General features: G+C 36.7%; 3 protein-coding genes and 1 non-coding gene across 11 annotated transcripts; 3 read left to right on the top strand and 1 right to left on the bottom strand.

The window, feature by feature from the left end:
- The first annotated feature begins 2,383 nt into the window (after positions 1 to 2,383).
- On the top strand, positions 2,384 to 11,411 carry LOC130710386 (probable inactive purple acid phosphatase 1). Of its 8 annotated transcripts, XM_057559620.1 has the most exons (14): positions 2,384 to 2,589; positions 2,674 to 2,750; positions 2,835 to 3,017; positions 3,973 to 4,064; positions 4,171 to 4,237; positions 4,330 to 4,452; positions 5,290 to 5,382; positions 5,630 to 5,759; positions 5,951 to 6,032; positions 9,307 to 9,439; positions 9,752 to 9,957; positions 10,043 to 10,168; positions 10,454 to 10,763; positions 10,923 to 11,411. In XM_057559620.1, the coding sequence occupies exons 2-14, from the start codon at positions 2,679 to 2,681 to the stop codon at positions 11,226 to 11,228; spliced, it is 1,923 nt and encodes a 640-aa protein (XP_057415603.1). In that variant the 5' UTR covers positions 2,384 to 2,589; positions 2,674 to 2,678; the 3' UTR covers positions 11,229 to 11,411. The 8 variants fall into 8 exon arrangements, with proteins under 8 accessions (XP_057415603.1, XP_057415605.1, XP_057415610.1 ...); XM_057559622.1 differs by lacking the exon at positions 2,674 to 2,750 and having other exon boundaries at positions 2,385 to 2,589; XM_057559627.1 differs by lacking the exons at positions 2,384 to 2,589; positions 2,674 to 2,750 and having other exon boundaries at positions 2,879 to 3,017; positions 4,191 to 4,237.
- A 2,545-nt stretch (positions 11,412 to 13,956) lies between these two features.
- Positions 13,957 to 16,471, top strand: LOC130715650 (protein PLASTID REDOX INSENSITIVE 2, chloroplastic-like). The gene is made up of 3 exons (XM_057565768.1): positions 13,957 to 14,388; positions 14,478 to 14,573; positions 15,983 to 16,471. Exons 1-3 carry the CDS (start codon positions 14,134 to 14,136, stop codon positions 16,178 to 16,180), a joined length of 549 nt encoding a protein of 182 aa, XP_057421751.1. The 5' UTR covers positions 13,957 to 14,133; the 3' UTR covers positions 16,181 to 16,471.
- Positions 16,472 to 20,746: 4,275 nt separating this feature from the next.
- On the bottom strand, positions 20,747 to 20,820 carry TRNAN-GUU (transfer RNA asparagine (anticodon GUU)). Its single transcript has one exon. It is a non-coding gene; the product is annotated as a tRNA-Asn (tRNA).
- An 833-nt stretch (positions 20,821 to 21,653) lies between these two features.
- Positions 21,654 to 22,634, top strand: LOC130712669 (uncharacterized). Its single transcript, XM_057562488.1, has 2 exons — positions 21,654 to 21,792; positions 21,892 to 22,634. The coding sequence occupies exons 1-2, from the start codon at positions 21,654 to 21,656 to the stop codon at positions 22,632 to 22,634; spliced, it is 882 nt and encodes a 293-aa protein (XP_057418471.1).
- The last annotated feature ends 2,000 nt before the right edge of the window (positions 22,635 to 24,634 follow it).

Here is a 24,634-nt window from a genome sequence, read left to right as displayed (position 1 = left end):
TGAGGTTAAATTGAGAGGTGAATTTAATGTACGAGTATTTCTAATCATGAGAAATTTTAAAGAAAGTTGGTGTTATGAGAGGATACCTTATTTGTCTATTTAACATAATGAAAAATGCAAGTATTCTCCTGCTGAAAAGTTGGTGTCATGAGAGGATACCTTATTTGTCTTAGAGATCAGATCTAATGGCCCATAATGATTCATTTCACTCTCAAAAGCTCCATTATCATATGATACATCTCCAAGATATATAAAAATATGAAATTTTGATACTAAAAATTTATCACACGGAAAATGGAATAAATTAACATCGACAGTCTATATTTATTGCACAGTAAAAAGTTCCTGCTAGGAGGAACATTTTATATGAAATGCTTTTAATTGAAACTAATGAAAAAATATGTTTTAATATAGGCTAAAAAGCATTTTTGGCCCCTGATGTTTTAAGTTTGTGCAAATTCTGCCCCTATCTATTTTGTCGATGTTTCTACCCCTCATGTTTTTAAACAGTGCACCATCTACCCCTCACGGAGGGGTAGACGGTGCACTGTTTGAAAACATGAGGGGTAGACGATGCACTGTTTGAAAACATGAGGGGTAGAAACATCGACAAAAATAGAGTAGGGGCAGAATTTGCACAAACTTGAAACATCAGGGGCCAAAAGTGCTTTTTAGCCTTTAATATATTAGTTCTTTTTCAAGACTTTTTAAATAATTTTAAGAGTGGATATATACAGAAGTATTACAACTTGATTATGACAATATGGCTCCCCTAGGGAAGAACTTTTACATTAAAATATTTCCAAGTTAAAGAAAAAGAAAACTAAATTTCTATACAAATTTAGATTTATAATCATAAGTTAGAAGTAAATATATATATATAAATAAGAAAATTAGATACTAAAAATTTGTCACACTAGGATTGGAATAAATTAACTTATATAGTTTATATTTTTATTTTTTTGACAACATAAAATTTATTGAATGATATAAGAAATACATGAAAACAACCCACATAATAAAAACTCTTATAGAGAGGAACATTTTACATGAAAAATACTTTGGGTAGAGCAACCCTCAACTCTGATTGTTTACACATTTTTTTAAATAAGGAAATTTAAATTTGAAATGTTTTCTTGATAGGAATTGCAGCGGCTGTTTTAAAGGAGAATAATTAGAGGGTTTAATTATTTTTTCATAGAAACATGTTTCAAAACGTTTTACATGAAATATTGCTATATTCGAAATTGCTTTTGTAACAAACAATATAGTTATATATATATATAGTTATATATATATATATATATTTATATATATATATATTTATTTATATATATATATATATATGAAATTTTTACGATAATTGGAATAAATGAACATATATAGATTATATTCTTTTATGTTTAAGTTTTTCGATGAGAAAGAAAATTAAATTATTGAGTCGCTAAGTCAAGTTTTCTAAGCATCCAATCAACACAACAATCTCACAACATAGATAAATTCAGCTTCCAAATGAACAAGTTGTTGGATAACAAGTCCTTTATACATTAGAGAGAGAGAGAGAGAGAGAGAGAGAGAGAGAGAGAGAGAGAGAGAGAGAGAGAGAGAGAGAGAGAGAGAGAGAGAGAGAGAGAGAGAGAGAGAGAGAGAGAGAGAGAGAGAGCAATTCCCAAATTACATGAGGGCTTCTTCATCTTTTTCCGCATATCCCCATTTCAAAGCCTCCGTTTCAAATGCTCTGAATCAGCTATCTGTTGCATCCTTTAGATTTTTTTAAATGTCCGTATTTATTTAGTGATTATGAAATCAAAATTATATAATGTAAAAAAATGTAATTTAATATGTGATCCATTTTTTCTATCACATAAAAGAAATAAAAAAAATGAAAAAAAATCATGTAATTTATTATATTCTTACATCATAAACACATGAGCACTGCTATTTGGTACGACAGGTTAATGCACGAGAGTGAAGGAGCGACATTTAGTGGCGGTTTCAGCGCTAGAAAAAACCGCAAACGTTACACATTTCTGGCGGTTTTAAACCGCCGAAAACTGCGTCGTGCTCCCATCGTGCCCTCATCCTCGTGCACTCTATCATTATCCTGAACACATTAATCAAATATAATATTTTTTTTATATTTATTTATCATTTATATAAAAAAATTAACCAATATATTAAAAACAATTTTTAATATGTTTGGAAATATGCTGCACGGGTAAATATACTAGTTTTACAGTAAAAGTAACATGAATAAACGTGGGGTTACACCAATAAGGCAATAACATTGCCTAAATGCTTTTTTTTTTTTTTTTGAACGAAACATTGCCTAAATGCTTAACGAGGACTATGATTATGCAAATCTAAAAGGGTATTATGTCAACTAGCAAAATAAAAGTCACAAATTTCGGTTTCCCATTGAGGCCAGCGGGGGCGGAGAATCATCCAGCAGATATTCGAAAGTTTTATTACCTGAATTTACGCATAAATTAGAAACCTTTGTGGTCAGCATATTGTCAAAGCAATCTTTCTTCCACTTTACATTTTAAACTACTGAGCTTTCACTACACGTTCTGTTCTCCTCCAAAGGTGACCTCTCTCTACTTCTTTCAAATTTCTTCTTGCATGCCAAGTTGATTTTCAATTTTCTTTTCTGCTGCTTATTTATTCTAGGAACTATGAAGTATGGATTGGTTTCTCAGGCTCAAAAGTGCTTTTTCAAATTGAATCTGGCATTTTTGTGGCCAAAGGTTGATCTTTAATGTCTTCAGTTCAGTTACTTGATTCCATTGCAGTTACTTTATTCGTTTTGATTGGTTGCATTTCATTTTTAGATGATGGGTTGTGCGATGGAGAAGTCAAAAATGCTCTTTTTCTCTTTGCTTATTCTTGCAACCTTTCAGCGAGCAGTCTCAGATGAGCACCAGCCCCTTTCAAAAGTTGCCATTCATAACACAATATTTGATCTTGATGAAAGCGCTTATATCAAAGCCACTCCTGATTTACTTGGCTTGAAGGTGAGCTTTTGATTGATTTTACATTGACTTGCAAGGATGTGCCACCTTAGAAAATTGACACTGTTAGGTCTTACTGTTGGAAAATTAATGAGTATTTCAAAAGTTCAAAACCAAATTTTACATGTGCTAACCATCCACTATAAATGCCACCGTCCAATATAGATTATATCACCTTGTTTATTGTGTTGCCACCCTCTCATTAAGGTTTGCCGCCCACTATTTAATTTCTGCCGCCCATTATTTATGCATTCCACTATCTTGTATTTGGTGAAATCATCCCCTATAAATACTAAGCTTATTCTCATGAGCACATATAGCAGAAAACTAGTCTTCCTCTCCCTTCATCTCCCATCTGAATTGTATCCTGGGCATATTATTAAGTTAATCTCGCTAGTTCTGTCACCCAGTTTATCGGAAGAGGCTGTTTAATCCTGGGGGAGTGTTTGGGATAATACCCGAATAAAACTCTCAAAGACAGCGAATTGATTTTCGCGACTCAGCTTGTTTTATTGCAGATTTTAGTTCGTGATGGTGTACTGTTCGTGTTGTTGCTGTTTCCATTCCACCAAGGTTGTTGTTCAGCTCGGTGTTCGCGTTGTTCATCCCAAAATTTCCAACACTTACTAGAATTTTAAGATGGTACGAGAGCCTATACTAGATCTATAAATAAGTCAACCGCAGATGTTCAGTCCGGCTACAAACTTCACGCCCCGGATTTCCAGCCTGTACATGGGAGGGGTGTGTTAATGCCTAATTAAGCCTTATAAAGGGTAGAGCAATCATCATCCCTAAGTTAATTTGTGGGGTAGAGTTAGGCCTAATCTGAATTTTAAGAGTCGTCTTTATTTATCTGTTTAGTTCTAGATTCATTAGTGTCTGTCTATCTATAACTTCCTGCATAAATGTAAACAAGTTTCGGTAGCAGAAAATGATGGCCAACCCTTGAATGTTATAGGGACAAAATACTGAATGGGTTACATTGCAATATAGTAATCCAAAGCCAACAATAGATGATTGGATTGGAGTATTTTCTCCTGCAAACTTCAGGTAGGCTTCTTTACATCATATCATGAACTTGTTCATATTTAATCATAAGTTGCATCTCAAGTGTCTAGTTTCATTAATTGGGAATAAAATGTTTCACAATTTCCAGTGCTTCTACCTGCCCTGCAGAAAACAGACTTGTGAATCCTCCATTGTTGTGCTCTGCGCCTATCAAGGTTGGTGTGGCTGCATAATATCCTTAGCTACAGAGGACTCGAAAGTTGAACTGTTTGATTTTAAATTGTCCCTTTGTTGTTTCTGATTTCAGTTTCAGTATGCCAATTTCTCCAGTCCCAGTTACAAGAACACTGGAAAAGGTTCCTTGAAGCTTCAGTTGATTAATCAGAGATCTGACTTCTCATTTGCTCTTTTCACTGGTGGCCTAACAAATGTATTCTCATATAAACTCTACTTCAAGTTTCCTTGTACGACTTAATTGATGCATTATGATTATAAGTTTTTCCAATTCACTAAACCTTTCCAGTTTTTTTTTTTCTGTTTTGCAAACTTTTCTTATTACTGTTGATTTTGTGAGCATATAGTGTAGACCAATTGCTTCGTTTTTGTTTTTTTGATAGACAAATGTTAGTTAGTAATGTTAGTAAATTAGTTTGTTCACCAGGACTTGAACCCTGACCCCTTCACCCTTCATTCCCCCCAACCCATAAATAGCACTTATCACTTGAGCTAACCCTCGGAGACCAATTGCTTCGTGGGAACTTCATCATGAAACCGTGCAGTAGTTAAAAAATATTTGTTCAAGAAAGCAATCAAAATTTAACTATTTGGAACTATTTTTTCATCATATAGCTCCTAATGAAACTTATTTTCTGTTAAAGGTGTTTGATGCCAATGTCTCAATGTCCCTTTGGGCTTACTGTCCATCTTCTATTTCTGCTGGTACCTCGTAGATGGCTCTTCTTCTATAACATCTGAAGAGGTTCCATAACTCTCCCTCTTCCTCTTTCATTCCCCACACAGTCACTTGCATGGGCATGCATACATTTTCTTAACTTCTGTTGCAACTTCTATTTAGAAACAAAGTTTTGTTCCCGTATAACCTGTCCCAAATCTTGTTTTAGGTTAATTTATTATTTTCTGCTGTTTATATCCGTAACTGTATTCGGCCTGATTAATTCTGTGTACAATGTTAAAGTTCAGGAATATGGATTTTATTCTGAGCTTTATCTTTCGAATACTTACCTTTTTTTCTTATTACTTTTGACAGCCAAAGCTCATAGCAGTGTCAAATAAAATATTATTCATCAATCCAAATGCTCCAGTATATCCACGATTAGCACAAGGGAAAACATGGGATGAGGTAAGTTTAAGCTCCCTCTGTATATAACCTCAAAATAGCATTTCTTTCCAGGTTCAGATATAATTCTCATGGCACATTATTGCAGCATATGTTTCTTCTAATTGCAACTTCAAATCTTTCTATTCAATGATATCTCTCAGTTTTTTTTTTATAAGCAAATGATATCTGTCAGTAAATGCTTGTCTATATATGTCAATTAAGAAAATCTGGGATTATCAAAAGATTATTGACCACATTCTTTTAACAGATTACTGTAACTTGGACAAGTGGATATGGGATCAGTGAAGCTGAGCCTTTAGTTGAATGGGGCCCAAAAGGAGGGAAGCTTGTGCAATCTCCTGCTGGTACACTGACTTTTGATCGCAACACAATGTGTGGTATGCAACTTTTTCTTTACTTTTAGTCGTCATTTTTATCATTATTTGAGGCTCAGGAAAAGTTCATGCTTTGGTTGGAAAACCATGTTATCTTGACAGTTTTGGCATTTGTATAATATGGGTTGGTTCTTGCAAATTACATTCAGAAGAAGAAGGAATTGGTATTAATTTTTTTAATCTTGACAAAATAGGTGCACCAGCAAGAACTGTTGGATGGCGTGACCCAGGATACATACACACCAGTTTTCTTAAGGATTTATGGCCTAACCGAGAGTATGTTGTATCTTAATGAGCATCATGAATTTGCTTGCTTGGAAACTGATATTATTTATTTGCAGTGTTCCTGGTTTTAATTAATACATAACCAAGCTGATATAGTATTGATTTTCACAACAAAAAGTTAGACTAAAATAACCTTATATGGGAATAATTATGTACTTGAAAACAACTTTATTGCTTAATAGTAAAATATTTTTGATCTGATCTATAAACATTTCTTTAAAGTGAAATAATACCTTAAAAACTACAGCAGAAACCACAAAGTCCTTCTCCCCCAGGTGGATCCTACTACATGGTCAAAATACTGCAATTGTGTTCTTACAAAAATCTTATTTCTGGAAAGACCATTTAGATCAAGACCTTTCTTAATAATTTCCCTCGATAGTTTTCCTTAGCTTCTAGCTTTCTACTACCTTTTGTTTATCAAGCTATCCTCCATATTATTAACTTTTTTGGGTCTCTATTCGTCTTGTTCACTCATGACCAAACCATATTAAGCAAATCTCGTAATCCATTCTTCTATCTTTTCCTCGTACTACATTCATTTTGGGTCTTTATTCGTCTTGCATGTCTTCCTATCTACTGCAACTCTTAGCTTATGCACATGTTGGAACTGTAGTACCCAAAATTTAATACAATAGAGTGATTCCTCAAAATCCAATTTATTTTTGTGAATTCATGTAGAACATAATGCGTGATGTATAAATTTACAGCAAGTGTTTACTACAATGAACTAATGAAATGAGTGCTACCCATGTACCATATATGTGGTAAACTGAACTACATACTGATGCATAATTATGTTCAACAAAAACAAGAGGGAACAGTATTGTAGGATTTACTGCTAGAAGATCACTGAAAGTTTTGGGCCATATAGGTGTTCAAATGGTTATGTTTTGATAGATTGTGGAGCGGCCCACAATTTCATTTCTAAGGATTTGGAGAAACCCCTTTGTTAGAAGTTCCACATTGATTAGAGATATGACATAGTAGCCTTTATAAAGGGTAGAGCAACCCTCAACTCTTGAGCTAGATTTTGGGTTGATTTAGATCTCCCAAATTCTAATATGACATCTTAGCCTTACCTAGATCTGTTTGTTGGTGGAGACCTCCCATACCCTGCAGATGTTCGATCCTGCAAATTCCACGCTCCAGATGTTCAGCCCTAGGCCAGAGGGGGTGTGTTAGAAGTCTCACATTGACTAGATATATGGCATAGATAGCCTTTATAAAGGGTAGAGCAACCCTCAACTCTTGAGCTAGACTTTGGGTTGAGTTATGCCTCCCAAATTCTAATATGAGATGGAGTAGAAGATGGATACAAAGTTGAAATACAAAGTAATTTGCTGTAAAGTTGAGTTGAAGATGGATATACATGTGGGCCATTTGGACAGTATGTTGAGACTGTTGCAGCAGCATAATTTGAAGTTGAATGGAAAAAAAAGATGAACTTTTGGTCAGGATAATTTGGAATATTTGGGTCATATAATCTGTACTGGTCGGGTAGAAGCTGACCCAAAGAATTTGTAAGCTATGTGGTTATGGTTTATTCCTAAAGATCTTAAGAGTTTCAGGGGTTTCTTGGGATTAACAGGCTATTATAGAAGAGTTGTTAGGGAATACGGCAAGATTGGGAGACCATCGACTCAAGTTTAAAACACAAAACACTTATGAATAGTTTAAACAGGGTATGACTGCTTTACCTACATTAGCCGTTCCTTATTTCTTTGAGACATTTGTCTGAGAATCTGATGCACCAGACACTCGTTTAGCGGCTGTCCTATTACAAGAAGCCAGACCTTTAGCATTTCGAAGTACCACTTTATCAGAATGAATTTAAAGAAAATATGTATAGGAAAGGAAGCTGATGGTTGTTGTGAGAGCCGTGCAAAAGTTGAAGCAATATCTGCTAGGAAACATTTTATCATTAGAACATTTAAGAAAAGTTTGAATGGACAATTCTGTAGCTGATGCTTTATCAAGTAAAAGTTCTTTTGGGGCAATTTCAATTTTAAGGATGCATGATTAAGTACAAAGAGATGACAAGTGGCAGAAAATTGTCCAGTATTAAATTGTGGATCCTGATTCACATTCTAGGTATATTTTGAAGGAGCAGTAGCTATATTTTCAGGTAGATTGGTTTTATCAAAGTCTTTCTTTCTTCTTGGATCTCTAGTATTCTTGAGGAGTTCCATTCTTCTCTTATTGGTGGTCATTCAGTATTTTTTCGAACATATAAAAGAATTGGTATGGTGGTTATATTCGCAAGGGATGAAGGCAAAAATATTAAGGGGTTTGTGGTTGCATGTGAGATTTGTGAAAGAAACAAGTATGATAATTTGTCTCCTGCTAGGTTGTTACAACTCTTATCTGTTCCTACACAGATTTGAACTAATATTTTCGTGGGTTTTATTGGGGAATTGCCTAAATCTGAAGGCAATGCTACTATATTGGTTTTTGTGGATAGACTTACCAAGTACTCATTTTATTACCTTGTGTCACCCTCTCACAGCTGATGAAATAGCTGTTGCTTTTCTTCAGGGTAATGGTAGGGTTGGACACCCAATTACTAGGGCATAAGAGAGAAAATGTAAGAGAGTTGTAGGGGATAATTACCCTGCACCCTCCATTTGACTTAGTTGTTGATTGTTATTGTGAGTTGTTTGCTGTAACAGCATTGTATCTTAACTGTTATAGTTACGTAAAATAACAATTAAGAGGGAAGTAACCAGTTGGAAGTTATGTGAGAGAACTAACTTCTCGATATCCAGGGCTGTACTCTTTCTGTTGTATTCTTTCTATCTGTTTCCCAGTCGGAGAATCAGAGACCAAGTTTCTTCAAAAAAATTCTTCTTTAATTCATTCTTCTCTCAATTTCTTTCTCTTTTCTCCAGTTTTTTTAACTTGTTTTTAATAACTTTGTTGAGTGAAAACAAAAACATTGTATCTTTGAAATTTTGATGCTTGTAATTCCTTCTGATTGGTTGAATTGGAAGCATGAAGGCTTAATGGAGGGAAGTTTTCCTAAAGATCTCCGCTATCAAGCAATTAAAATGTTGTGTGTCTTTGATAGAAAGGAGGACAAGCACCAAATGTACATTTTTTTCCCTACACGATTTCTGTTATTATCAAAAACCAAGCACAATATTACTTCGTACCTGTGGTTCAAATATTTATTTGTGACGACAGATGCAACATGTTAAGAGTCTATTAACTGAAGCTTACTGTCTGTGGCCCTAATCTTGTGATTTGTTTTTCATACTTGCAGGTACCTATACAAGCTGGGGCACAGATTATTTAACGGTACAATAATTTGGAGTAAAGAATATCAGTTTAAAGCATCTCCTTATCCTGGTCAAAATTCCGTACAACGTGTAGTCATATTTGGCGATATGGGAAAGGTAGTTTTTATGGACCTTATAAATTATAACCATGTTGTGTGTTCTGGATTTACAAATTGATAAAATATGCTATATTTTCAAGATTGATCAGTATATTTGATCTCTTTGTTACTTCTTTCCTTGATATTTCATCCTTTGTTAGTTTAGTTCCCATTATATATGATCACTTATTTTGGCTCTTTTCCTGAGTTGAATGAATGAAATATATTGTGCATTGTCTAAATATTATAACCGGAAAATATGTAAGTATTCTTGCTTTTGATTTAAATTTCTGGTATATAACAATTGTTCATTTTATTATTCCACAAGCAGGCAGAAGCTGATGGCTCCAATGAATATAACAATTTCCAGCCTGGCTCACTCATCACTACTAAGCAGATTATCAAAGACTTAGACGACATAGATATTGTCTTTCACATTGGTGATATATGCTATGCTAATGGATATCTTTCACAATGGGATCAGTTTACTGCACAGATTGAGCCAATTGCATCAACTGTGCCTTACATGACAGCAAGGTTTGTCAAGTTATGCCATTGATTTTTGTATCTTCACAGTTACTCTTCACTCTCTAATTTATGGTTTCATATTATGTACTTCTAGTGGCAATCATGAACGTGACTGGCCAGGAAGTGGATCATTTTATGGGACCTTGGATTCCGGTGGTGAATGTGGTGTACTGGCTCAGACCATGTTCTATGTTCCTGCTGAGAACCGAGAAAAATTTTGGTACAAAATGTCGATAAGTTCAATCTTTTGTACAGACTATATATGCTTTGTGTTGTTTATAGAAGCTTTAACATTTTCTCAAACCATAAAGCTTACATAGTAATGCAAAAAAAATTAGTTAACATTTTAAAGATTGTTCATAAGAAAATATGTGATCCAACAAAAAAAAAAACCTTTTCGTTAACATTTTAAAGATTGTTCATAAGAAAATTTAGCCAGCTTCTTGAGTTTACAGACCAATTCCCAATGAAGATGTTTCCTTTGGAAACTAAATTACTTTTCCAGGTACACCGTTGACTATGGCATGTTCAGATTCTGCATAGCTAACACAGAACTTGATTGGAGAAAAGGAACAGAGCAGTATGAGTTCATAGAAGAGTGCCTAGCATCGGTTGATAGACAAAAACAGCCATGGTTGATATTCCTTGCCCATAGGGTGCTTGGTTATTCTTCTGCAGGGTTCTATGTGGCAGAAGGCTCGTTCGAAGAACCAATGGGAAGGGAAGACCTTCAAATTCTCTGGCAAAAGTATAAGGTCGACATAGCCATGTATGGACATGTTCATAACTATGAAAGAACATGCCCAATATATCAGGTATTCCCTTAACTTCATAGATACACTAGTTTCTACCAGGGTTATCAATAGCAGGCGATTGTCTATTTTGTCGCTTCATTGACAGTCAGTTTGCTCAGGAAGAACATATTATTAGATTAAAGTAATTATAAGTAACTGCTGATTTTCTTTCTTCTTCAGAATATCTGCACCAGTAAAGAGAAGAACAACTATAAGGGCTCCTTGAATGGGACAATACATGCTGTGGTTGGAGGAGGAGGAGCATCTCTTGCTGAATTTTCCCCCATAAACACCACTTGGAGTATCTTCAAAGACCATGACTTTGGATTTGTCAAACTTACAGCATTTGATCATTCAAACCTTTTGTTTGAGTACAAGAGGAGCAATGATGGACAAGTTTATGACTCTTTCAAGATATCCAAGGATTACAGGGACATCTTGGCTTGTACTGTAGATAGTTGTCAACCTACAACACTAGCATCTTGATCCAAAAGCAACAAAATATGTGGATTTGATTTCGCTTTTTATTTTGATTGAATAAATTCCAACATGTGCTACACAATGACATGAACTAAAAAAATTGTGGTTACAAGATGAGCATATCTAACACTGAGTGTTCTGAATCTTTGTTGTCTAACAATTGGAAATCAGGAATGTCTGTTCTGAATCTCTGATGCGCCAGCGCTTGCACTCAATTCAATAGAAAGTTATCAATTATAAATGCTATTTACGGAATACCGGAAAGCTAATTAACTTGACCATAACACAGCCAACATACTAACTGTAAATACGAGTGAATTAGGTGGATCTTTTTGCTTTTTCTAGCTCAATATCAGAGATATAAGGGTTGGGTGAGATGGAGGGTGTGTTAATTTTAAAATGTTGAATGCATCGTCTATCTTATTTTGAATGATAACAATTTTCAAGAGTGAAATGTTCAAGAGTGCAAATGAACTGACTATGTATATTATATGAATTGTATTTCAAGAAATTACTGTCATACCCTTCAGGAAATATCATTTGAAGAAACATCGCTTAAAGATGACAAGAAGATAACTCACCCTCAAGGAGAAAAGTCAAGATGAAGAGGAGAAGTCACCCTCCAGGAGAAAAATTAGACCTCGCAACTCTGTGAAGTACTTTGTGTTCTTGATCTAGAGATAATTAGGTACATGGATTTGACTCTTAGTAATTTCTCTCATACGAGGTTAGGACTTTTCTTGATTGCTTGATGAAGAATAGAAGTTGATCGACATTAAAGCTACGTTTCTTGCCTATGATAATCTTTAAGTCCTCATTTTATACATCAAGAGCTTATAGGGTTTGTTGATAGTCGTTGGATCGAACGATATTCTCGTCAGGTGCATTAAATGCACTATGTCCTTTTATTGAGGTAAAATGCTACAAAGTGCATCTTGTCAGTTGGTTGGTAGCACTTAGAGCTTTGTTCTAGTCCTTTTGTGAGAAAAAAGATAAAACTTGATTTTGACAACATTGTACTTGTTTCCTTGATCAATGTGCTTTGTAGAGTATTATGTGATTTCTTTGCACTTGACATTCTCCTCAAGAATGTCAGAGAGATTACAATTTGATATGCCGCTCTTTCTCTAGACATTATTTTCATTGGTCAGCTTCGAGATCGACGGTAAAATTCTTCATGACTATCTTCTTGCACCGATGCTATCTTCTCCAATCGTACAAGCTTTTTCTCCTTCATATTTTCGTAATTATCCCAACCCCAACCTTTGTCCTCCTCCAAGGGAGCTTCTCTACTTTTCTTTTTATTCTTTCTTTTAGCTGCCTCCCTACCGATTGGACGAGGAATTGATCCTATAGAGGTTGAGCCACATGCATCACTGTCGTGAGATCTCTTAGATCCACTACTTGCTGAGCCACTATTTCCTCCTACTTGACTACAAAAACGTGGCAGATCACGGAGTTGTATCCATTCTTCCATCAAAGTAAATTGAACATTCTTGCCGCAGGCGAATAATTCCCGCGCTTTTGCCAAAACATCATTTTCCGACCAACCGCTTGCTTGCTGACGCTTAGCGGCATCATAAGCGTCAATCCATACCCAGTATTTTGTTCATATAATTCCAGCGGTTTCGGCATGCAATTCCATCACGCGGAGGATCGAATGAGCAATGCTCATTACAATACTCAGCAATATCTCTCCAAAATGTTTCTCCTTTCTGGTTTTTCCCCACAACACTGCTTGTTCCACAGTTAATCCACCCACTAATTAGCACCAAAATTTGTGCAGTGCTCCATGCTGGTGAGTGGGTTTTCTTGCTCTTAGGAGTTGTATCCTCTTGATTTGGAGTGAATTGATTAGCAACTGTCATGCCACCAAGAGTCATTTGTGTTGAAAATTCGGGAAATTCAGGTGCATCAACACTTGGAAAATTTTCATTCACCATTGCCATATAACCACTAGACGGGGGTGTTTGAGATGGATATCTCATAGAGGGATGAAAGGATGACTGGTTGGAATTTGGTGCAAAATTGTTGGGATTTTGAGGACGTGGGTAGGAAAATTGACTTGAATCTTGATAATTGTTGGGATTTTGAGGACGTGGGTAGGAAAATTGATTTGGATCTTCATAATTGTTGCGATTTTGAGGACGTGAGTAGAAATATTGATTTGAATCTTGATAATCGTTGAGATTTTGATGACGTTGGTTGGGAAAATGATTTGGATCTGGATAATTGTTGAGATTTTGGTAGTTATTTGGGTAGTTAGAAGAATTCTGGGTGTTGTAATGGTGATTGTTGGGATCCATTTCAAAACAAAGGCTAATAGAAACATAATAAGATGGTGAAAAACTTGGTTTTTTTTCTGTGTCCAAATCAAACGAACCAAGTCTCTATTTATAGAGAAAAAAAAATCATGAATTTTGGTATATTTTTTTTTTCAGAAAATATTTTTTTTGATGAAATAATTGAGTTCAAAAGATAAGGGTAAAAGAAATCCGGCGAACCAGTCAAAAAAATGACACGTGTCAAAGCAAAAAAAAAGGATTCTCTCCTGCAGACAAGGCGCGTGACGCGCCTTGTCTACGCCTGTCATGCACGCGCCTGACGGTGGCCATTGGCCTCGCGCCACGTGGCACACCCGCAGGCAATCCAACAATGTTGAACATTTTCAACATTTTTCCTCTCTCTCATCACTCTCAACAATCTTCAACAACCATTACAACCTATCAACAATCTTCAACAATTTTCAACACCCATTTTCATCGACCACCATTTACAATGGTCTAAGGGTTCATTTAATTAGGGTACCCTGTGGGTTTTTCATCAGTTAGTTCAAAGGTGTCACTTGAAGAAGATTGTGTTTTTGAGCTCCAAATAGCAGGATAAAGAAGTAGAAGGCAGCCAGTCCCCTATGACTTCAACTTCGTGTGCTGCAGCACCCTTCCTCATTTCTTCTTCCTCTTCCACTCAATTTTCATTGTTTCCTTCGTCTCGTTCCTTGTGCTCCTCAACCCCTAACAACAAATGCAAACAACGTTTCTCGTTGTTTCCTTCTGTAAACGGAAGAAGAAAGCTCGCAACTTTACCATTTTCATCCACAAAACGGTTCGTTATTAGAGCCGCTGAGTACAAATTCCCCGACCCAATTCCTGAATTTGCAGATGCCGTGAGTTTTCTCTTTCATTTTATGGGTTCTGTCAAATTAATTTTATTTCCCACTTTTTTTTAAACTAATTTTTTTTTCTGTTGTTTCAGGAGACGGAGAAGTTCAAAAGTCACCTTCTCAATAAGCTTTCGAAGAGAGATATCTATGGAGATTCGGTTGGCGAAGTTGTAGGAGTTTGCACTGAGGTGAGTTAGTTTCCTGCTTTATGCCCACTACCCTTTGATTTTGGCTTGGATTATCTTTCTTGATTTTTTTTAAAATATTTGGTGCCCTTATTGAGAAGTTAAATGAGATTGTTTCTGAAAATGATAAAATGCATAAGCTAAGCAACATTGTATTTGCTGCTTTCTATAGGTACTTTTTTAGAAGTTCATCCAAAATAGCTATTACCCTGTTTGGTTGCCCACAAGATTTTTCGATGCTATTTTTTGTTTTTTATTGAGTCCAATTATGAGTTTTAGTTTGATTTAGGGCAAATTAGATTGACCTCCACCTAGATTTATCATTATTACACTGATCTTCCCTCTATTTTGCGAAATGAACTTCCCACATTTCCTAAATACACCATTTAGAATAATAGAGAAATGCTGTGTGTTACAATGATAAATAAGAGAGGTTACTGCAATAATGATAATCTTCAATGGAGGTTTGTTCAATGTCGTCAATAAAATAAGAGTTGTTAGTGCCTGGTTAAATAATAGAGAGGAGTTTGGTGCAATAATGTAAACCTCAGGAAAGGTGAGTGTAATTTGCCCTTAATTTGATAGTATCTCAATACTAGTACGTAGTATCCCATTGTGACTGTTAGGAACACCTTTTTTTTGGGGGAGAGGACAATAAGGATAATGATTAACTGATGAAATTACATTGACTGATTTGTCAGAATGCTAAACACTTTTAAAAAGCATTCCTTATCACCCTGCTTTGAATGCGAAACATTTATTGTAGTAGGAAAGCATGAGTGGGCGTTCATGTTTGTTACTTTGTTGGTTTCGTGCAAAATTGGTTTGAAATGGAGCCTGGTGACTCCTTTCTCATTTATTCCCTAGGATGGAGGAAATTGGCTTTTCAATTTAATAAAAAAAGGCTCAAATGGTAAACACTGTAAAACCAAACACTACCTTAGTCGGTGGCTTTTTATTACAACAGAAGAGTTCCTGAGGCTGTATACTTTGTTATGTTGGGTAAAATAGGCGGTGTCATGTTATAGTTTAGTTTGCAAAGATATGCATCTCACACTTCTTTAATCCATGGATAAGTGTGAGAAATTTTGAAAACCCTTAGTGATGCATCTTTCAAAGAATTATATGAAACTAGAAGTTAACATTATAAAGAATTCTGGACAACCAGGAAAAGACAATAGAAAGAAAGAAGGTGGAATTTATCTGTTTATGGTATCAATATGCTTCCATATTCAAGTCAATGGAAGGGCCTGTTGATTTTTGATATTGCTTGAATGTGTTACACATTTCATCTGCAATCTAGATGCGGTCCAACTCCAATGACTGTTCAATTTGTTGATTCCCTAGGAAGTTTATTCTTTGTACACCTTCTGGCTGTGAATTCTGTGACGATTGTGCATTGAATTGAACAGATTTTTGGCAGTTTCTTACATTCTGAGTATGGAGGTCCTGGTACACTCTTGGTTAATCCTTTCGCCGACATGGCTGATGCCGTAAGTGAACGGGGCTTGCCTGGAGGGCCACAAGCTGCACGTGTTGCTGTCAAGTGGGCACAAAATCATGTTGACAAGGACTGGAACGAATGGACAGGTGGTGGTGATAGCAATTAATGGAGCAATTAACCACTTAGTTCTCTTATGTAAGAGCCAAATTAACAGTTTTGATATTTTTCTTATGTCTTCATAGTAAGATGGACAAGAAAATTCCGCATGTTTAGAACAATTGTTAGCCAAAGTAGGTCTGGAATTGTAGTTATTTGCTTACTCCAAGCACATGCAGCTTGAAGCACTTCCCATCCAGTTTTAGCGTTTTAATATTGCATTATTATTTGCTGGTTTTACACTGAACAAGTTGAACTACTTGTTTACGAAAATCAAGCTTTTGGGAAGCATCGTTTGGAATTTCTGTTTTGGGGTACATGAATGACAGATCCAAACCACAATTTCTACTGTAAGCTAGAGATATCAAGACCAAAATAAAATATATTTGCTGTTTGAGTGAGGTAAATTGATTCTGGATGAGGGAGCTAAACTTGATTCATCATTGTCATATATTTCTCTGATAGGCAATGAAAGTGAGCTTAGACTATCTCCAATGGTTTCAACATTCAACACCCTCAACACTCCACTTTTTCTCTTCCCAACACTCCACATCACCTTCTCTCTCAAGTTCAACACTTCATTCAACTTTTACCCACTCCAATGGTTTTTCATTCAACACCCTACCCCACCACTTTTATTTCATATTTTGATTTAATTTTATATTTTTCTTTTTATGATTTCATAAAATTAAAATTTACGATAAAAATTAAATTAAATAAACTATTATCGATTTAATTTAATTTAATGTTTTTTTATTTATTTAAATTAAATTAAATTAACGTAATATTTTTTTAACGTAAATTAAATTAAAACACTTAACAATTTAATATTTTTTTAAAAAAATATACACAATAATTTATTTTATTTTATTAACTTTAAATGGAAGAAAAGAAACTAAGCACACAATAATACATTTTATTTGCTTAACTTAAAATGCAAGATAACAAACTAAACACACAACACACAAATAACGTAATTAGTACGATACAAAGCATATTTAATCATCATACATTTCAAACTTTGCCCATATGTGCTTCACTAGATCTGCTTGCAGTTGGTGATGGACATTTGGATCACGGAACTCGGATCTAGCACGCACATGATCCGCAAAAGCGGGTAACACCTCGGTCGAGTATGGTTGCGGTGTACTAGATCCACTTCCCTCAGCTTGCTCAAAATCGGTCCAACGTTGAGCATATGAATCTCGTTCATCCTCAACAATCATATTATGTAATATGATGCATGACCTCATGATGATACCCAAATCAGTTATGTCCCAGAAGCGAGTTGGTTCACGGATGATTTTAAAACGAGCTTGAAGCACTCCAAATGCACGTTCGATGTCCTTCCGACATCCCTCCTGATGTTTTGCAAAGCACTTATCGGGTTCAGTTTGAGGAAGTCTAATAGACTTGACGAAAGTTGGATAAGAAGGGTAGATACCATCAGCTAGATAGTATGCCATATTATAGGGACGTTGGTTCACGATGAAATTCACATGTGGAGCGTTTCCCTGTTCCAATTCATCAAACACTGGTGACCGGTCTAGAACGTTTATATCGTTCAACGTTCCCGGACATCCAAAAAAGGCATGCCAGATCCAAAGATCAGGAGATGCAACTGCTTCAAGAATAATTGTGGTGGTTCCCTTATCCCCTCTAGCAAATTGACCTTCCCATGCTTTAGGACAATTTTTCCACTCCCAGTGCATGCAGTCAATACTCCCGATCATGCCTGGAAACCCCCGCATTTCACTAACCTGTAGTATTCTTTGCAGGTTCTCTTGGGTTGGTGCTCTCATGTACTCTTGCTCATACAATCGTATGATTCCTTTACATAATCTACGTAAACACTCCAATGTTGTAGTCTCTCCTATTTTGATGTACTCATCGACTGCATCTGCTGACACACCATATGCTAACATTCGCATTGCTGTGGTGCATTTTGCTAAGGGCGATATACCTTCTTTCTTCGCTGCATCGACTCGCTGGGTGAAGTAGCTATCACTACTTGAAAGGTCCGCAACGATTCGAAGGAACACATGTTTTTGCATCCGGTACCGGCGACGGAATATTCCATCGTCGTATGTAGGCTCATTGGCAAAGTAGTCGACAATTAGCCTTTGGTTTGCCCCTGCATGATCTCTACTGAGATGTTTTCTACCACGAGGTGCGCTAGCCTCCAATATTAGATTTCGACGCTCCCTAAAGTGGTTGAGTATATAAGTGTCCTCTCTCTTGCTTTTTTCAAGGTAAGCTTCGAGATCAAACTCTGGTGGATCCATTTTTTGTGAAATTTGAAGTAGATGGGAAGAGATACATTGAATGGTGGATCTATGAGTCTATATATATAGATAAATTGAATGGTGGACATTGACGGATTCGAAATAATATGAACTATAGTTAATTATCGGATAAGGACTAGATTCGAATTGAGTGATGCATATTCAAACTCGGTAACCCATACATTAAAGCCACTGACAACACTGACAAATTATTAAAGTAAACAGTACAGACTTGACAAAACACTGACAAATTATTAAAGCAAACACTACAGACTAGACAACACTGACAAATTATTAAAGCAAACACTACAGACTTGACACCACTCGAAAAATAATAAAGCAAACACTACAGACTCGACAACACTTACAAATTATTAAAGCAAACACTACAGACAATTAATTTCCAAAGAGCTCTTGGGACAACCGCTTCAACAGCTCTTTCTTGTGGTTACTGAGATGCTCCTCTTCACTTAACTTTAGAAATAATTCCATTTTCTTAGCTTCAGTCTCCTCTTTCCTCAATCTATTAGTCTCTTGTTGCATCGCCGCCATCTGCTTCAATTGTTCAACCTCTATCTCCTTGACTTGTTTGTATGCAGCCCAATCTTTCTCCATCGCCTCCAAGGCAGTTGTTGTGCTCTTCTTTTTACCCTTTTTTTTAGCTGCATCCCTACCCATTGGACGGGGAATCGATCCTATAGAGTTTGAGCCACATGCATCACTCTCGCGAGATCTCTTAGATCCACTACTTCCTGAGCCAACACTTCCTCCTGCTTGACTACAGTAACGTGGTTGATCACGGAGAGCCTCCCATTCTGCCATCAAATTAAATTGACCCTTCTTCCCATCTGCGTATAATTCTTGCGCTTGGGTCAAAATATCATTCTCCGACCAACCGCTTCGTTGCATACGCTTAGCGCCTTCATAAGCGCCAATCCATTTATTTATTTGCTTGCTCATATAATTATAACGGTTTCGGCATGCATTTCCATCTCGCGGAGGATCGAATGAGCAATGCTGATTACAATACTCAGCAATTTGACCCCAAAATGTTTCTCCTTTTTGGTTTCTCCCGACAACACTGTTTGTTCCATATTTAAGCCACCCACTAATTAACACCTTATTTTGATCAGTGTTCCATGCTGGTAAGTGACTTCTCCTGCTCGTAGGAGTTGAATCCTCATAATTTGGAGTGGCTTCATTACCAGCTGTCATGCCAGCAAGATTCATTTGTGTTGAAAACTCGGGAAATTCAGGTGCACCATCATTAGACGGCGGTGTTGGAGATGGATATCTGAACATAGATGCATGATGGGGATGAGGACGTTGGTTGAGATATGGATTTGGATCTTGAAAATTGTTGTGATTTTGGTAGTTGGATTGATTTGGATCTTGATAATTGTTGTGATTTTGGTAGTTGGATTGATTTGGATCTTGATAATTGTTGGAATTTTGGTAGTTGGAAATTTGATTTGGATGTTGATAAATGTTGGGATTTTGGTAGTTGGGAAACTGATTTGGATGTTGATAATTGTTGGGAATTTGGTTGTTGGGAAATTGATTTGGATGTTGATAATTGTTGGGAATTTGGTTAGAAGAATTCTGGGTGTTGAAATGGTACTTGTTGGGATCCATTTCAAAGCAAATGGGATAGTAGAAAGATAATAAGATGAATAAGATGATGGAAAACTTGGTTTTTTTTTCTGTGTCCAAATCAAACGAACAAAGTCTCTATTTATAGAGAAAAAAAAATCATGAATTTTGGTAAATTTTTTATATTTTTTAAAATTTTTTTTAATGAAATAATTGAGTTGGAAAGATTAGGATAAAAGAAAATCGTCCGGACCAATCAACGCGTGACACGCGTCCACCTGCAGACCGTCTCTCTCTCTCTCTCCTCTGACGCGTGGCACGCACGCGCCTGTCGGTGCCCAACCGACGCGTCCCACCACCGGACCGCCTGGGACCTGCCTGCAGAGACGCGCCTTGCATGCGCGTGTGTGGCACGCGCCTGGCATTCGCCAACCAGGCCGTGCCACGTGTCACCGAGGGCAGGTTTCAGCTGTGTTGAAAATTTTCAACACCTCTCTCCTCCTTCCAACTTTCAACACCCACATTAAACACCATTAAAACCCCATTTCAATTTTCAACTACCCACTTTCAACACCATTGTGGGTAGTCTTAGAGTAAGATACTGGCACATTCAAGATCACATGTTAAGCATTAGACAATGGAACACAACCAAATTAAAAAAGAATATAAATGTTTATTTTGGAAAAGAATAAGTATAGCGCTAGAAGAAGGGGTTGAACATTCGACCTTGTGGTTAACAGCCACACGCTCTAACCAACTGAGCTATTCCAGCTACTTGTTTGGTGGATGGCTTTTGTTCTATTTAAATTCTTACTACCATGACTGGGCAATTTCTTTGGCCAAAAAGACCTACCTCCGAAGCTGGAAAATGAGGTCCCACACCCAGTGCTCATCTATTTGGAAAAGGATAAAACTTTGCATATAATTTTATGGAATTCGATTTTGGTGCCACCCTTACAGTATTGGTGTCACCCTATTTTTTTATTTTTTATAAAAACCCCAAAATATTCCTAATTACAAAAAAAAATTCCACCACCCCCTATTACTCTCTCACCACACGTCATCTCACTGCACTTTCCCATTCCCCAACCACCCCCCATTGCCCTCATCTCTCTCAACCCCTCTCTAAACCTTTATTTTCGAAAACGAAAGATATATATTGTTCTTACAAGGACCTAGAGCTCTCAGATCTAGGGTTTTGTATTGTCTTGGAGTATAGAATAAAGATTACTTATCTTATTGAGTGAAGGGTCTAGCATTTTATAGTGTGACTAAACCTTAACCCTAAGTCTGCTACGTATGGGCTCATGTCGGGACACCCAACTCACGTTAGCTCCTACTAAGTCCTTATAGGTGGATTTGTCGGAAAGATCTTCTCACAATACCCCGAAGACTTACAGAAGTTCTCAAGTTGAAGTTCCTAAGAAGAAGAAGAAAAAGGAAAAGAAGAAAGGAAAGGTTGAAGCTTCTATTAGCAAAAAGAGGAAGTATGTGTCCGAATCAGACTCAGAACCGGATGTCGAGCAAGATTTGTCAGACATCTCTACCACTTCAAGGAAGAGAGTCAAGGGAAAAAGAGTTCCCTTGAATGTTCCATTTGCTCCTATGGACAATGTGTCCTTCCATCATGCAGAGTTTGCTCAGAAATGGAAATTTGTGTTTCATAGAAGAATTTCTAGGGAGAGGGAACTGAGTGAAGAAGCTATGGGTCTTCAAGAGATCATGGATCATCTGAATCAAGCAGGTTTGATGAAGACTGTCAAGGACCTTGGCAGATGTTATGAGCAACTGATCAGGGAGTTCATTGTGGACATCGACACCCCTTCTGACTGCAATGATTAAGGTAGTACAAAGTACAAGAAGGTGTTTGTGAGAGGAAGATGTGTGAACTTCTCTCCACATGCTATCAATGAGAATTTGGACAGAAGCTTTGAGGTTGTGATTGAGGGGGAGCCAGATCTCCATCAAGTTGCTTGTACCCTCACTGGAAGGCTGGTGAAGAAATGGCCCAAGAAGGTATTACTACCCTCTGGACAACTCACTGCCAAGTATGCTGTGCTGCACAAAATTGGTGCTGCCAATTGGATGGCCACTAATCATACTTTAGAAGTTACTCCACAGTTGGCAAAACTGATTTTCTTGGTGGGAACAGGAGCCAAGTTGGACTTTGGCACTCATGTGTTTGAGCAGACTATCAAGCATGCTGAGTCTTTTGTTGTGAAGCTGCTTATCCTGTTTCCCTGTCTTTTGACTGAGATGATTCTGCAACAACATCCAAATATTCTAAGGGCTGATGAGCCTCAAGGTAAGAAGCCTTTACCTCTTAACTTTGACTACCACTTGTTTGCTAGGACACATGGTCTAGACATTATGCTGTCTGTTGCAAAGGGAAATGCAAGTGCTAGTGGTTCCAAGAAAGTTTCCGCATCCATTAAGGAGGACATTCTAGCTGAATTAATTAAGATCTCGAAGACCCTACATGACACCATTCAAGCAAGCAAAGTGAGGAAGCACAATGTGGATAAGCTCATCAGGATGATGAGTGATGTTCCTACTGTAGAAGTCAATGAAGTGGATGAAAATTAGGATGTTGAAGCTAGAGAAGAGGAGGAAGTTGACACCGAGGAGAGGAGGATGATGAAGCCACTGCTGATGCTGATGTGTATGGATCTGAGAGCTCTACCACTCAAAGTACAACTCTACGATTTGTTTATTTTCTTTTGGATGTATTTGGTCAGCACTAGGCTGTTTTACTCTGACTATTGGTTTGTCATAATTCTATGACACTGATATGTGTGCACTCTGTCTAGCTACATTGGTGTGATCTAATGGAACTTGTTTGTGTCTACTCCAAATGGTGTTTTTGTTGTCCTTTGCCAAATTATGCTAATTAGGGGTAGTAGTATATGAGATGCAAATAAGTAACATAAGAAAAGGGGGGTTTGAATTGTGTTCTTGAAAATTTCTTTTTAAAACGTTTAGTGAAACTTTTCTTAAACCGTTTTAGTGCAGCAGAAATATAAGCAAGTAAAAGCAGACGATCAGCACACAGAGATTCATACTGGTTCACCCTAAACGATTGGGCTCCGTCCAGTACTTGGCTACCACCAAGATTTTCACTAGCAAGTATCAAGGACTTCTCCGGTACAAGTATTTTCCAGGACTTCTCCAACAAGTATTATCACAGACTCCTCCAAGTATTCTACAGGACTCCTCCTACAAGTATTGTTCAGGACTTCTCCTACAATCTGTACAGGATTAATTCACTCTACAAGGTTTCTCTTCTAACAAGAGTATAGGTAGAGAATTTATAGCATTGGAATTCTAAGTGTTTGGGTTCAGATTTTACTTTGGTTCACTTGAGAGTTCTAAGTCTAAGAGAGAAGGGAATAAAGAGGTTTGACTCTTTTAAGGTACGAGGTTCTCTCTTTCACTTTGCAGAGGTAGTGATTTGGATTTGACACTTAAGGTTTTTTTTTGCTTTTAGCTTTGAAGAAGATTGGAATGAATGCTTTGAGTTCTTGTCTTTCAGAATTAATTCTCTTGGTCTTCAATCTTCATGAATGCCTTATATACTCGTTTGCTAGTGTTGTAGCCGTTGTGAGTCATGATCCAACCGTTGTTCTAGCCGTTGTGAGATGATATCCATCCGTTGATTCAAATGGCTTCGGTTGGTAGCTTCATTGAATGCATGCTCAGAATCAAGTCTATCCTTTAGCCAAAAATGTGATGTTTGTCAGCTAGTAGGTGATAATAGACTTGGGCTACTTTTCAGACATGAGACATTTGGGAAATTTGATGTTGACTGTTTGTCCTTTTCTCATGTTGGTCAGCGTGCCTTTAACAAAAACAATATAGTCTTCACATGACTTGATTTGAATGCAAGTCAATTGGTTGCTCTTTGATTTGAATGTAGATCAATTGGTTGCAATCAAACTTTGTCTTTGGCGCTCAAAATTTGTCTTCAATATTTCTGACTGATGAGTTGGCATTGGACGGTCAGAGTAGATGTGTCTTGACTTGAATGAGTTTGCTTGTCAAACAGTCTTGTGACTTCTGAAACTTTTCTTTTTGTGATGATTGAACGTTGAAGCATATAACGAGAATTGAGTTACTCCTGAAAGCCAAGTGTTACGATAAGCTTAGTTTTTCAATAAAAATGATTCTATAAAAATTGTTATGATCAAAATAAGATTTTAAAAACGTTATGATGCGTTTGAACTTAATAATCTCCCCTTTTTGATAATGAGAATTTTTATTGAAAAGGATAGAGGGTAGTTGAAAACCGTTTTCCAAAGACATTATAAACTCCGCATGAGTTCAATATAGTTTGCAAAAAGAAAGTATTTAAGGTATACATTCTGCTTAGCTTCTATTTCATAAGAGATTTGTTCTAAGTTTTGCTCCCCCTAAGTTATTGCCAAAGTGATATCAGAGCCTAAGCTAACATGCTAGATATAGTAATGAAAGACACATGCATAGCATAGAATAACATACTTAAACAGTGCGATAAATAATTAACAACATAAGTGCAATTGTTTAATAACTAAGACTGTTTAAAAAAGAGTGAGATAGAAAGTGACCAT

The sequence above is a fragment of the Lotus japonicus genome, chromosome 4 (genome assembly GCF_012489685.1).
Source record: "Lotus japonicus ecotype B-129 chromosome 4, LjGifu_v1.2".
NCBI classification, from domain to species: Eukaryota; Viridiplantae; Streptophyta; class Magnoliopsida; order Fabales; family Fabaceae; genus Lotus; species Lotus japonicus.
This window is presented reverse-complemented; position numbering and strand designations above follow the sequence as displayed.

Excerpts from the sequence above, each read along its gene's own strand:
- LOC130715650 (XM_057565768.1), top strand. The coding sequence starts at position 14,134 with ATGACTTCAACTTCGTGTGCTGCAGCACCCTTCCTCATTTCTTCTTCC. Across the intron at positions 14,389-14,477 it reads TTCCTGAATTTGCAGATGCC|GAGACGGAGAAGTTCAAAAG; the intron begins GTGAGTTTTCTC and ends CTGTTGTTTCAG. Across the intron at positions 14,574-15,982 it reads TTGTAGGAGTTTGCACTGAG|ATTTTTGGCAGTTTCTTACA; the intron begins GTGAGTTAGTTT and ends TGAATTGAACAG.
- LOC130712669 (XM_057562488.1), top strand. The coding sequence starts at position 21,654 with ATGGACAATGTGTCCTTCCATCATGCAGAGTTTGCTCAGAAATGGAAA. Across the intron at positions 21,793-21,891 it reads GGATCATCTGAATCAAGCAG|GTAGTACAAAGTACAAGAAG; the intron begins GTTTGATGAAGA and ends GCAATGATTAAG.
- LOC130710386 (XM_057559620.1), top strand. The coding sequence starts at position 2,679 with ATGAAGTATGGATTGGTTTCTCAGGCTCAAAAGTGCTTTTTCAAATTG. Across the intron at positions 5,383-5,629 it reads AAGGGAAAACATGGGATGAG|ATTACTGTAACTTGGACAAG; the intron begins GTAAGTTTAAGC and ends TTCTTTTAACAG. Across the intron at positions 10,764-10,922 it reads GAACATGCCCAATATATCAG|AATATCTGCACCAGTAAAGA; the intron begins GTATTCCCTTAA and ends TTTCTTCTTCAG.